Genomic DNA, 14711 nt, shown 5'->3' with positions numbered 1-14711 from the left:
TATATATATATATTTTCCCTCTGTGTGTTAAGCATGTGCAGCAGCTATATCTGATGGTTGGACCATATAATGTAGGCTATAACCTAATTCTGATCAGTGTTTGGGACTATTGTATTACGCCTCTTGTGCAGATCCAAATAAAATAATTCAAATGTGTGTGCGAACTAATTTGAGGGCACTAAAAGTTGAGAGCAAGAGAACAAGAGAGATTTTGAATCCGCCCAAATATTCAGAATTTGTGGGACAGCGTGTTTGAGTTGGCTGGCTGACGCAAGACAATGCTCTTTCTGTGGGCTACAGTGCAGCAGTTTGAAGATACGAAGGTAGACGGAATTAACTTGCTTGTAGGCTATTTATTAGGTTGGCCTAATGGGGCAAATTATCATGAAACTGCAGCATAGGGAATAAATTCGATTTAATCTAGCAAGAGAAAAGCTTTTTTATGTAAACTAGCCTATGTTAAACAGGATAAATTGATCATGTTGACTGTAGAGACCGTTTTCCTCTTTTACCTGTTGCTTTGCAGTTGTGGTGAACTGTTTGGGTAGGTCTATTATAGTCCTGTACATTTTGATGAATAGCCTAGCCTACATTTTAGTGATGTTTTCATTCATTTTCTGAATGGTTGATCGTTCTGAAAAAGAACAATTTAATTCCCTACTTAAAAATCAGTTCTATAGGCTGCTGAAGCATAATCATTATCTTCTTAGTATTCTTATAAGAAAAAGAAAATCAGTAGGCCTACAGTATTATGCATGTTAGGCAATCTGCATAAATTTTGCGACTAACATGCACTGTGTTTGACTGCCATGTCCAAATGATAGACTGCCAATAGATCACAGTGTAGCCTATCAACAAAAAAAACAACAACAAAATACATTTACAAAAGTCATGACCTAAAAAGAGATAAACAGGAATACAACATACCGGTATGTAAAAAAAAAAAAAAGTACAGCACTGTCAATCTGGTAAGAAAGATGTTATTGTATGTTTTGAGTGTACAGTATAGCCTATATATGAAATCGATGTTTCTTTTTAAAACAGGCTTTTAATTTGGTGTTAGGAATATCACTTGGAAGATTATTCTATAGTGCATCATCGAGTCTTTTCATGGACTCGATGACTGATTGATTGATTGAAATATTTATTAACAGTTTGTAAATTTACGGTACATTTTAAGCACAAACTCAATACAAAGACTGTTAACTGTAAGTGGACGACCCGATTAAGCATTACACTTGTTTACAACAGGGTCCACATTGTTCAATTCATCAAATTCAAATTCAAATTCATCAAACTCACTTCTGCTCTCTGATCCTCAGCCGATGAAGCAGAACTAAACATCGCCAAACCAGCCATAGGATGACTGAAGGTCAGGTGGATGACCAGGGTCACCACGCCCCGCCCCCAAGGCACGGCCACGGGGACAGCACCAGGATGACTGAAGGTCAGGTGGATGACCAGGGTCACCACGCCCCGCCCCCAAGGCACCGCCACGGGGACAGCACCAGGATGACTGGAGATCAGGTGGATGACCAGGGTCACCACGCCCCGCCCCCAAGGCACCGCCACGGGGACAGCACCAGGATGACTGGAGATCAGGTGGATGACCAGGGTCACCACGCCCCGCCCCCAAGGCACCGCCACGGGGACAGCACCCTAGCTCTGAGCGATGTCATCACCCAACAGGTTCCAGAGGAAACGAGACATACTGCAGAGTCCTGCATGGTGCAGGACAGCGACTCGGGGGATCAGAACCAGAAGGTGGACTTTGAGAAGCAGGAGGCGGAGCTGCCGGCGGCGGCGGCATCCCACCCGGGGACCGCCCCCGCCACCCACCACAGCCAACCAGTGGCCCCCGATGGAGGCTGGGGTTGGATCGTACTGCTGGCCACCATCCTGGTTATGGCTCTGACGCTGGCCTTCCCGTCGTGCATCGCTATCTTCTACACAGACCTGCAGACAGAGTTCAACAGCAGCAACACGGAGACGTCATGGGTCCCGGCCATCATGGTGGCGGTGCAGCATGCTGGGGGTGAGGAAAGGACTTGGTGCTGATCCACTGACATGACACATAAGCATTATGTTATACTTTAGCTATTGAAAAATAGCAGATCTACCAGCTCGTAGCACGGCACCGCACTACGAGCTGGTAGATCTGCTATTTTTGAAAAATCGTGAAAATGTGTTGCAAATCTTTGAATATACAGTATATTCTTTCAGATCAAACGTTTTTAACTCAAATCTTTGCTTCTGGGAGGTCCCTGAAACAACATATTTTCATATGGAGGTCGGCGGCCAATTACATATATTTTTGGGGGTCCTTGACATGAAAATGTTTGAGAATGACTGACATAAAAACCTAGGTTGTCATGATTTAGAAGGCATTTGTAGAATCGTCCTCAGGTCTAAATGGGTTAACTCTTTGTCTGCCACCTGTTGGCGGCAGAATGTAGTTAAACCCTGCAGCCAGGTCCTATTCTGTATATTTAGGTAGTTTCATTTCCGCTTTACCGACATGGAGACCGCCATTGTACAGATCGGTTATTAATATTTATTAGCATTAGCTCACGCTGTTTACCTTTCGGCATAAACGTTAACATGTCGCGAGCGATGCGGTAGAAAATCACAAATCACATCCGAACCTCGGACAGGCATATGAGCATATGGACAGGCATATGAGCAGTAAATAAATTAGAAACAGTCCACACTCAATTCAATTCAATTCAAAGGGCTTTATTGGCATGAGAAAACATACGTTTACATTGCCAAAGCAGAAAGAACAATACAACAATACAGCAATACAATCAATACAAAAATTATGTACATTTGAAGGTCAGAATCTTCAATAGATCAAATTCTATGTACCCAGGTCACTCGATGCACACACTCACAATTATTTTGTTGTTGTATCTCTTAACTGCTTAAAGAAGCAGTATGACAAACTTATACATACAGAAACTCTGCTAATAACTGCACATGTGCATCTCTGTGAAGTACATCCTGATGCCTTATTGTGATTTGGACATTTCTGTCATATCCAAGAATTCAACAGCAACAAGTGTGGAACGAATTGGTATTCAGAGATGGGCATACAAAATACAAATACTGGGTCAAAAAATGTATCTAAATACAAAATACATCTTCCATCCCCATCGAAATACAAATTACAAAATACAAAAAAGTATTTCAAATACGTATTTCAAATACTGCCCATCTCTGATGGGCAAAATATATTGAAAATGTATTTTGATACAAAATACAAATACTGGGTCAAAAAATGTATCTAAATACAAAATACATCTAATTTCTTCCATCTCAGCGAAATACAAATTACAAAATACAAAAAAGTATTTCAAATACGTATTTCAAATACATGTATTTCAAATACTGCCCATCTCTGTTGGTATTGGATCCTGCAAGTGTCCAAACTTCACACGTGTCAGACTTTCATTGCAGAGAATAGAGAGGGCTGTGGATACAGTAAGGTGAGATGTGCACTTGACCATAACAATAATACATTTTTATATACAAATAAATAAATACGTGAAATTTCTGCCCGTTTGCAGTTCCCGTATCTCGGGAGCGATCCGAACAACGGACCGACCGACTTCAAACTCGGTGCGCGTACCGCCGGAGACCCAAAAGAGTGCTGTGCACCATGTCGAGTTGGTTCGATAGGTGCTTGCCCAGAACCGCCAGTCCAACCCATACGCCCATATAATGGGCAGATATGGACATCCGGTTGTCCAGAACACGTGATCTGACTGGTACTACACCCATTCATTTATGGTCAGGACCATCCGACTTCAAACTCGGCACGTGTGTCGCAGCTGACGACCCGAAGGAGTGCTGCGCCCCCGTGTCGAGTGCATAACTGGAGATCCAGTTGTCCAGAACTTCCGATTTGCGTGATATGCCCATATATCTTGGGCATACTGTAACTGATGACGTCAGGGCTCTCCATACATGGGCATAAAATATACAGACAGATAGAGAAATCTCCACATATGATATGGATATAAAATCTTTCAGACAGACACAGGTACTCTGACAACAAGTGACAATGGGGTGGGTATTGCCTGTGTCGGAGCATGCATCCCAACTTGCATTGTTCCGGACTTGCATCGTTCTTGAGTAGCCAATGAGAACCGTAGAGAAAGTAGTAATAATAATAATAATGCATTCGATTTATGATGCACTTTACATTTTAAACAAACCTCAAAATGCTTGTACTTTGCAGTTTGTTTGTTTGTTTTCTACATGATGTTACTGCAACAAAGCAGTCAAATTCACACATGCATGCATGCATGCGCACGCACGCACACGCAAAGCATGTCGTGGAGAGCCAAACATTGTCGTTCCCGTTGGGAGAACAGGCCCATGTTGAGACAAGCAGCAATGAGTCAGGCGGTGGTTATTATTTCTGAGCCTTAGTTCAGGGCTCAGCCGCAGTCAGGAACCAATTGTTCTGCTGGAGGGAAGTTTGCTTATCTTTCCCTCTGTCCTCCTCTCTCTGTTGGGGGGGGGGGGGGGGGGGGGGCGCTAAGGCCTCAGGGAACATTTCAGGAATCATAGAAGTTGTCATCACATGTTTAATGTTTTATCAGGATTTTTGTGGTGGAAATCTGCGAATGGCAACAAACCACTCTGTGTCTCCATTGAAAAGCATTGGCAGAATCCGCCGCATAGGCAGAATAAATGTTCCGTGTGACTGCACTAGGTTTATAAATAATGTGTGTTTTCATTATGGTAAAAGCTGATTTTGGCGGATGGCTCAAAAACAGGACCTAACAAAGGAAACAGAGCATGCACCTCCACTCTAGCCCAGGTGCTAGACAAAAGGCAGCACAAGAGAAAAAATAGAGTCTGCAACACTGGTATGAAAAACTCAGCTCCACTGGTTTATTTGATTCAACGTTTTGATCCCTTAGGATCTTCTTCAGGAATGAAGATCGAAACGTTGAATCAAATAAACCAGTGGAGCTGAGTTTTTCATACCAGTGTTGCAGACTCTATTTTTTCTCAAAAACAGGAACTAACACAATCTTTGGTCCGACATCCTAACTTTCAAAAACGCAATAGTCTTTTTTTGTAATGTTTTTTGTGGCTTTCTTTAATAGAGGGATAGACAGTAGACTGACAGGAAATGGGTAGAGAGATGGGGGGGGGTGAAATGCAGTAAAGGCCATCAGGATCGGGAGTCGAACCCGCGGCACACTGCCAGACCAGCTAAGGTGCCTGGACCGCTGAGCCACAGCCCAGGCCAACACAATAGTCTGACACCCTACCCCAAACCCTAAACTAACCTTAACCGCACACGGAAGCCATGGGTGAGTCTTCATATGTCGGACTATTGGTACGTCGGTCACTAACCGACTGATACGTAATCCATTTGTCCTGTGTCTGTTTTGGAAAGCTAGGCTATTCACATACAAACAGCATCTGGGTTTTGTGTTTCTGAGACGGTATTATAGAAAATGGAAATTAATTGTGTTAAACATTGTGTTTTGGAGATCTTGAAAAAACAAGAAGGTCGCCGCACACGCCAATAGCCAGAGTGCCAATATTTTATTAGGACAGCAGGTAAGACAAAAATGAATCCAACGTTTCGGCGGTTTAGGTGTGCCGGCACCACCACAAGGACTTTGGTGTGCGTATAGCTTCTTTGTACACAAACATTGTGTTTTAACATATCATCATTATGTATTATAATTCGTCAGTGTTCAGTGCTAATGTGCTAATGCAGATGAGCTTGTGTTGTGCTAATAAGTACATTGTTCCCGTTTATCAGACAGTGAGCGAAATGATGCGGCGTGTGATTCTGTATTGTGTGAATATAGTCCATTTAAAACCTTTGTTTCCGTTTCTCCCCAGGTCCATTGTGCAGCATGCTAGTGGAGCGCTGGGGTTGCCGGGTAACAGTGATGGCGGGTGGATGCCTCAGTGGATTGGGCATGGTGGTCGCCTCATTTGCCCGGACCATCGGTGAACTGTACATCACCGCGGTCGTCACAGGTCAGCGCATACAGATACACACACACACACGTGTGCATGCACACGTGCACACACACACACACACACACACACACACACACACACACACACACACACACACGCATATTTCCAATATCTATATGAAAAAAATGCATTGAATGTGTAGTGCCCATGACGCAGGAACGAAACTGAACGAAAAGGGACCTCACAATATGGCCTATTAAGAGGTGGTCAGACTAGGGTGAACAGATCCCAACTAACGCCCAGCTAACTCCCGGCTGGATTACTGCAACGGTGTTCTGTTCGGCCTCTCCAAGAAGTCCCATGACAGATTGCAGTACGTGCAAAACTCCGCTGCCAGAGTGCTCACCCGCACAAAGCGCTGGCAGCACATCACCCCCATCCTCAAACACCTCCACTGGCTCCCGGTTAAGTTCCGCATTCACTACAAACTGCTCCTCCTCACCTACAAATCCCTCCATGCCCTTGCCCCACAGTACTTGACTGACCTCCTCAAGGACTACACCCCTGAGCGGAACCTGAGGTCTTCAGACATGGAACTCCTCACCATCCGTCACGCAAAACGGCGGACTCTCGGCGATAGAGCCTTCTACGTGATCCGCCAGACTCCCACATTGAACTCTTTCAAGTCTGCGCTGAAAAGACATTTGTTCACTTTGGCTTTTGGCAACTAGTTTTGTTTTTTGTTTTTTGTCTTGTTAAGCGTCCTTAGGCTACACGTGTGCACAGTTAATAAACAAGAAGAAAGGGATGTCAGAAAGCCAGTTGTCAGTTTACGCACAGCACAGCACCCACAGCGTCACTCCTGTCACCTGTGGGTTGAGCTGCTTAACGACGACTGTCACTGTCTGTCTGAACACATCAACATACCTGCAAGTGATGCATCATGCTGGAGCCTCTCTAAATGTCTGTTTCCTTCATTTTATTTCCTTCTCTTGTAACCGGCGGGGATGCGCTTTTGTTTCAAAACAACATAATGTTGACAGTACACACACTACCAGATGGTCGAGACGGGAGAGAGAGGGAGGGGCAACTACAGCTGTGTAAGAGCACCGTGGTGTAGTGGAGCCACGCAACTTACGCAAGTAGCTTTGCAGGAGAAACACGTGCAAAAAAGAAAAAGGGGGTTTTCTGCCGCTCATTGTGTTGCCCCTGGCGACGTGTTGCCCTACGCATTATGCGTATTGCGCGTACTCTTAGCGACGCGCCTGCATGCGCGTGAATAATGTGTATACGCAAACAAAAATAACAACATTTCTATTCGTCAATTACACATTTCTATTCTGCCCCTCACGTAGCATATCTATGCTTTGCCATCTGGTTGATTCAGTAGCACATAATAGGACTGTGATGATAATAACTATAATAGAACTACTATGGAACTAAAAGAAACTTAACAGAAATGCATTTAAATGAACTATTATTGGACAAACGGGACAATAGACCAACCAACCAATACAATACACCAACCAACCAATACAACTGGACCAACCAACCAACCAACCAAGGGGCTTTGATTTGATTGTGATTTGTGAAGGCATGAATTACAACCAATAAGGAACCACTAAATAAATGTTTACTTTATCAAAGTATCCTCCTACTAACCAACTACTGCAAATTATTTTGAAATTATACAGGTAAAATAAGTAAAAGATAAAATAAATTAAACCAGAAATATAAATAAAAATAGGTCAGCATTGGAGGCAACTCATAATAAATTAAATTGTAAACACACTTCTCCACCATAGCCAGGATATACACTTTTTAGGTGTTTCTGTTGTCCATTACAAGTCTGAAAGTCTCTCAGTTGTACTGTGTGGTAAACACTAGTTATTTCAGCTGCTGTTACTTTCTTCTTGTTTTGGTTTTAGTACAAACGTGTCCTTGCACGGTGAAGCCTTTATAATCGCAGCTTTTGATATTACTATTAGTAAGTAAACAACATCAGGAAGAAGCAGGACTCAACCATCAGGATTCGAACCATCACACCGGAGAGAGACTAGTGTCTCCCTCCATAGCTTCCCTCAGCACTCCCCACACACATCTCCCACACATATCTTATACTTTCAGCAGTGTACAGAGTTTCAGGAGTAACAAGAGATGGTCATTCCTTAAATGGAATCTATTCTATAGTTAACTCACACAGTTTGAAATAGGTTTCGATGTGTCGGCAGTCTCTAATGAGTTTGTCAGTGAGGAACAGGTGGTAATTAAAGTGTTAAGTATCATCTACTAGTAGGCTACATTAAATTAATCAATACCATAGTGTTTATATGCATTTTCGCCACCACAGCCTCCTTTTGATCAACACGTTGCTTCACGTCGTTATTCACCTCCTCCGTGTCACTGAGAAACCACTCTAATTAAAAAAGTCTTGCACTGCATGGCTTCTTCACCCACAGATAAATAGTTTCCCTGTGCTTGTTGTAACTGCACTTCATTTTCTTCCCCTTTCTCCTGCGTTTCGTGCATCGTTTTGTTTTGGTGGGTGTTCAGTTCACTAAACTATCCGCACCGCATTGATTTGATTTCCCCTCCTCTCTGCCCGGCTGTTTGATTGACAGCCAATCCTACCTACCTACACACACACAGTTACGGCCCGCCCCCTGGCCCTGTCATGACAGCCTCCGCAGCTCCGCTGTTCTCCCACAGACCCACAGATAAAGCTCCGCTGTTCTCCCACAGACCCACAGATAAAGCAGCTCCGCTGTTCTCCCACAGACCCACAGATAAAGCAGCTCCGCTGTTCTCCCACAGACCCACAGATAAAGCAGCTCCTCTGCTCTCCCACAGACCCACAGATAACAATTTACAATTTACAATTTAGGCATTTAGCAGACGCTCTTAATCCAGAGCGACTTACATTTAAGCAAGAACAAAAGCATGGGAATACATCACATAAAAGCATTTATCAATATCATGAAACATGCGTAAGCTAAGAAAGTAACAGTGGAATATCTATATAATGAAACTATACATACACTATACATATAAACTATACATATTTACTACTATGCTATACATATGTACTATGGCGTGCTATAACTATATACAATACAATTATAGTGCTGTCTACATAACATGCTATAAGTCTGTGTCAAATGCTATCTAAGCCAACAGAAATGCTATCTAAGGGGTTAGGGTAAGTGCTATGGGCCATGATAGATAAAGCAGCTCCGCTGTTCTCCCACAGACCCACAGATAAAGCAGCTCCTCTGTTCTCCCACAGACCCACAGATAAAGCTCCTCTGTTCTCCCACAGACCCACAGATAAAGCCCTGTTCTCCCACAGACCCACAGATAAAGCCCTGTTCTCCCACAGACCCACAGATAAAGCCCTGTTCTCCCACAGACCCACAGATAAAGCTCCTCTGTTCTCCCACAGACCCACAGATAAAGCCCTGTTCTCCCACAGACCCACAGATAAAGCTCCTCTGTTCTCCCACAGACCCACAGATAAAGCCCTGTTCTCCCACAGACCCACAGATAAAGCTCCTCTGTTCTCCCACAGACCCACAGATAAAGCCCTGTTCTCCCACAGACCCACAGATAAAGCTCCTCTGCTCTCCCACAGACCCACAGATAAAGCCCTGTTCTCCCACAGACCCACAGATAAAGCCCTGTTCTCCCACAGACCCACAGATAAAGCTCCTCTGTTCTCCCACAGACCCACAGATAAAGCTCCTCTGCTCTCCCACAGACCCACAGATAAAGCTCCTCTGCTCTCCCACAGACCCACAGATAAAGCTCCTCTGTTCTCCCACAGACCCACAGATAAAGCTCCTCTGTTCTCCCACAGACCCACAGATAAAGCTCCTCTGCTCTCCCACAGACCCACAGATAAAGCTCCTCTGTTCTCCCACAGACCCACAGATAAAGCTCCTCTGCTCTCCCACAGACCCACAGATAAAGCTCCTCTGTTCTCCCACAGACCCACAGATAAAGCCTCTGTTCTCCCACAGACCCACAGATAAAGCTCCTCTGCTCTCCCACAGACCCACAGATAAAGCTCCTCTGCTCTCCCACAGACCCACAGATAAAGCCTCTGCTCTCCCACAGACCCACAGATAAAGCTCCTCTGCTCTCCCACAGACCCACAGATAAAGCTCCTCTGCTCTCCCACAGACCCACAGATAAAGCCTCTGTTCTCCCACAGACCCACAGATAAAGCTCCTCTGCTCTCCCACAGACCCACAGATAAAGCTCCTCTGTTCTCCCACAGACCCACAGATAAAGCGCACATTTGAAAACTGGAGCCTGTCTATCATAATGCGGGACAACGTCTCAATTTGCGGGACGCATGAAAAGTAATTGAAATGCGGGACAATCACGCACAAATGGGGACATCTGGTCAGACCCAGGTGTAATCGGTTTGCCCCGATTCTTTTTAGGTCAAGGGGCAAATTGCGCAAAGCGAATATAATTAACATATGGACACTCCCCCAATGCTAAAATATGCAGGGGAGTGGTATGCCATATGTGTGTGCGTTCAGCACGGCTTCCATAATATGAAAGGGCGCATAACGAGGCCACAGTTTGAGCAAATTATGTAATACCCCCTGAAAATACCACCTGTATAATCCCAGCCTGTATCTCGTATCAAGTACATAGACTTCATTTGATGGACAAATCATAACAGTCACGGACCGTGGTCTAGGTCTAGGTCTCTCACACAAGCATGTTGTCCTGTCTGTCATGCCTGTTGAAGTCATCCGCTCACTCCTGTCTTCTCTTCCTTCAGGATTAGGATTCTGCTTCACCTTCCAGGCGTCGGTCACCATCATGGGTCACTACTTTGTGCGCCGCCGGGCCTTCGCCAACGCCATGTCATCCACCGGCACCGCCCTGGGCCTGATCACATGGCCGCATATCGCCAACTTCCTGGACGGCCAGTTCGGCTGGCGAGGCAGCTTCCTGGTGCTGGGCGGAATTCTGCTGAACTGCTGCGTGTGCGGCGCCGTGATGAGGCCGGTCGGACCCGCCATTAAGCAGCGCTTGGGTTCCACCGCCGGTACGCCGAACGACGACCGCCGCCGCGAACAGCGCGGCGAGACCGAGGGGCTGAGGACGGCTCTCCTTGGCTTCCTGGCCTTCCTGCGCAGACACATGGCCTTCGACCTCCTGGTCAGCAATGTCCGCTACCGCACCTACGCCATCGGGGTGACGTGGATGATGCTGGGCTTCATCGTGCCTCTGGTGTACGTGGTGCCGTACGCCATGCAGAACGACATGTCCCAGAGCCGCGCCGCACTGCTCATGTCCATCCTGGGCCTGGTGAGCATCAGCCAAGATTTAGACTAAAACTATGACGGAAAATGTTTGTAAGACTATACCTTTTGTCTAAAATAAAAGCTACTCTACAATGACTAAAACTAAGTTAAATAAATATATACTGACAATTTCATCAACAAATAAAAACTAGACTAAAATGTGAGGGAGGGGGGGGGGGGGGGGGGGGGGGGGATTAGTGGAGAAGAGATCCAGTAGAACTAAAAGCGTTGTGAGCTTGTAGATCTACCATTTTCAGAGTGCAACCAAGTTGACACCATCATCAAGGCCCACCAAAATACAGTTAAATCAACTGTAGATTTAGTCAACTAAAATCTTATGATATTTAGTCGACCAAAACCAGACTAACACTAAAACATTCCGGTTGACTGAAATGTGACAAAAAAAAAAAACGAAATGAAAATGTCTTCAAAAGACTAAACGACTAAAACAAAGTCAACATGTTTTGCTGTCAAAAGGTGAGCATCAGCGTGCGTCCCGTGGCCGCCATGCTGTTCAGTCTGCCGCGCTGCCGAGGCACCGGCCGCTTCGTGTACGTGTTTGCCGCGGCCGTCCTCGTCAACGGCCTGAGCAACTGCATCGGCGCGGCGGCGCCCTCCTTCGAGGTGCTGCTGCTCTACATGGTGGTCTTCGGCCTGTCCATGAGCCTCATCGGCACGCTGCTCTTCACCTGCATGATGGAGACGGTGGAGATGAACCGCTTCCACTCCGCCCTGGGCCTCATGAGCATGATGGAGAGCGTCACGCTGCTTATTGGGCCACCCCTAGCGGGTATACACACACGCACATCGACACACACACGCACGCATGCATGCATGCATGCGCACGCATGTACATTCTTGCTGACAAACCTTTACATGGTGTTGTTACAAACCAATCAACCAATTCAAACTCCATTTTAAATGATAAGATTCATCGAAAACACGCATCCTTTTTTTTTGGTGACTGATACTGCCCTCCTAATACGTGCCTTTTCATTTACTGTTCTTATTTATGTTATGTTATGTATTTATGTGTGTGTGCTAGGGAGGATTGGGTCGGTGTGTGTGCTAGGGAGGATTGGGTCGGTGTGTGTGCTAGGGAGGATTGGGTCGGTGTGTGTGCTAGGGAGGATTGGGTCGGTATAGGGAGGAAGGCTCATCTCCAGGTCTAACTGACCCTGTGTGTAGACTAAGTATGTGCAGTTCCTGAGAACCTCAGAGGGAACAGCATGCCGATGATCAGCCACTGTAACAACATCAGAATCAGAAGACTTTATTACCATGACATGTAACCATGTTAGGAATTTGGTTTGGTGGAACAGCAGAGTGCAGTTACAACAACATTAGGACAAGTACAAAACAGGACAAAACAGTGCAAAGAATAGCGAATGAAATAAAGTGCAGAGAGTTCAAGTGATCAGTTCACAAAACAAGTCAGTCCATTCCACTCTGAGTGGGGGTGAAGGGAGGATAAAGGGGTTGGCCTGAGTTCCTGCCGGCACCATGGTAACTCAAATGTCATGCCAGCTGTTAGGATTCGACGTGCTGCTGCGGTGCTAGACCAGAGTGTCTTTCTCTAATGTGATCTAACATCCGTTATGCAGCTACTGTAAATTGGGGGTGGCCATAGCTGAATGGGTGCCAAGTCAAGGACCCTCAAAATGATATGCATTTCTCCCTTCTGGCTCCAAAACTATGGAATGCACTTCCCATCACAGTCAGAACGGCAGCCTCACTCCCAATCTTCCACCGTAGTCTGAAAACCCACCTCTTCAGACTCCACCATGGCCCGTAGCACTTGTCCTAGCCTAGCCCCTTACTTCATGTAGACTTGAATAGTATTTTAGACAGACTTATAGCTTGTTACACAGACAGCACTAGAATTGCATTTTATGTACTTTATGTACGTTTTATGTACTTTATAGTACAAATGTATAATATCGTATAGTATGTATAGTTGACATAGATACTCCACTGTTACGTTCTTAGTTTATACATGATTCATGATAACTACTTTTTATATATGTGATGTATGCCATGCTTTTGCTTAATGTAAGTCGCTCTGGATCAAGAGCGTCTGCTAAATGCCTAAATTGTAAATTGTAAATTTGGCCGCGGACCCCCCACCTGAAAGGTTTTTGTGCCAGGGAGACCAGAAGAGAAGATTTGTGTGAAAAATATAAAAAATATATAAAATATAATATTGCACGGCGTTATGGGTTTTGGTTCAATCTGTACACTTAAAATGAACACTAAGGATTTAGTTTTTTACTTCATTACTGTCATTTTGTTTGTTTCTTTACAGGGATCTTAGTGGACAGAACAGGCCAGTATTCCTACATTTTCTACGCCTGCAGCATTTCTGGCACCCTCGCCGGAATCTTCCTAATGGGGTCCTTCTACGTCTTGGACAGCCAGAGAGAGCAGGAGGAGAAGACGAAGAAGACATCAGATATTTGTCAGAAGCCTTCCGTGATCCTGGCCCCCGACTGCGAGTACAGCAACGTGCCCTCGTGTGAAGGACAATTACCAGACACAGATCATGTCACTGATGTGTGATTTAAAGTTCATACATACACAACCAACTGTGAAGACTGATGCATGTCACTCCCCGTCTCTCTCTCCCCATTTCCTGTTATTTCATTTGTAGACTATCAATAAAAGGCAAAAAAAGACCCCAAAATATTTGAACCACCCCCCCCCCCCCCCCCCCCGCCCCAACATTCCATTTTGTGGTAGAGAGCTTAATTATGATGATGTTGCCAAACATTCCCAAAACTCTGATTATTGAATATTGCACAACAAAAGAAGAACAAATGAATGCGTGTCTAACTTGTTTGACACTGAAACCTTGCTGCCTCTCCCGATACTAATACTTTATTATTAGACAAGAATATGGAACCTTTTATTCACCAATTTATCGAGGTTTGTTGAGACTATCTTTCAAAAGTAGTTTTTTTTAAATGGTTGATGATGATGTGTAGGATTGAACATTAATAGTAATTAATTTATTCTCATGATAGCGTAAATATGCAGAAATCAAACAAGTGACATGATGTTCAATGAACGCTTTTGTTGTTGATTAATTAACTTCTGTGAGTTTAAATCTGTAATCTATAAATTGCATGTCCTGACTATAGTGTAGCTGGGATAAAACTCCTATCACTGGTGCATTTATACAGCGCTTTCATCAAAAGCACTTTAGATTGTGCATTAAATCCACCCATTCACACACCGATGGCGGTGGAAACCATGCAAGGCACCAACCTGCTCATCAGGAACAATTAGGGGTTCAGAGCCTTGCTCAAGGACACTTTAACCCATTCTGACCTGAGATCAGATTCATACGAGGTTTCCGCTGGACACACGCTGGTCTGACGAACCCATTCTGACCTGAGATCAGATTCTAAAAATGTCAGTCGT

General features: G+C 44.8%; 1 protein-coding gene across 1 annotated transcript; it reads left to right on the top strand.

Annotated features, from left to right (window-relative positions):
- Window positions 1-1362: 1362 nt before the first annotated feature.
- LOC310869648 (monocarboxylate transporter 6-like) lies at window positions 1363-13847 on the top strand (the record flags this gene model as incomplete). Its single annotated transcript, XM_083780479.1, has 5 exons — window positions 1363-2035; window positions 5878-6018; window positions 10760-11292; window positions 11766-12078; window positions 13594-13847. The coding sequence occupies 5 exons, from the start codon at window positions 1363-1365 to the stop codon at window positions 13845-13847; spliced, it is 1914 nt and encodes a 637-aa protein (XP_083636605.1).
- Between the last annotated feature and the right edge of the window lie 864 nt (window positions 13848-14711).

Source organism: Protomyctophum parallelum (assembly GCF_964188405.1).
Source record: "Protomyctophum parallelum genome assembly, chromosome: 13".
Lineage (NCBI taxonomy): Eukaryota > Metazoa > Chordata > Actinopteri > Myctophiformes > Myctophidae > Protomyctophum > Protomyctophum parallelum.
Note: the sequence above shows the minus strand (reverse complement) of the source record. Positions and strands in the feature narration are given on the sequence as shown.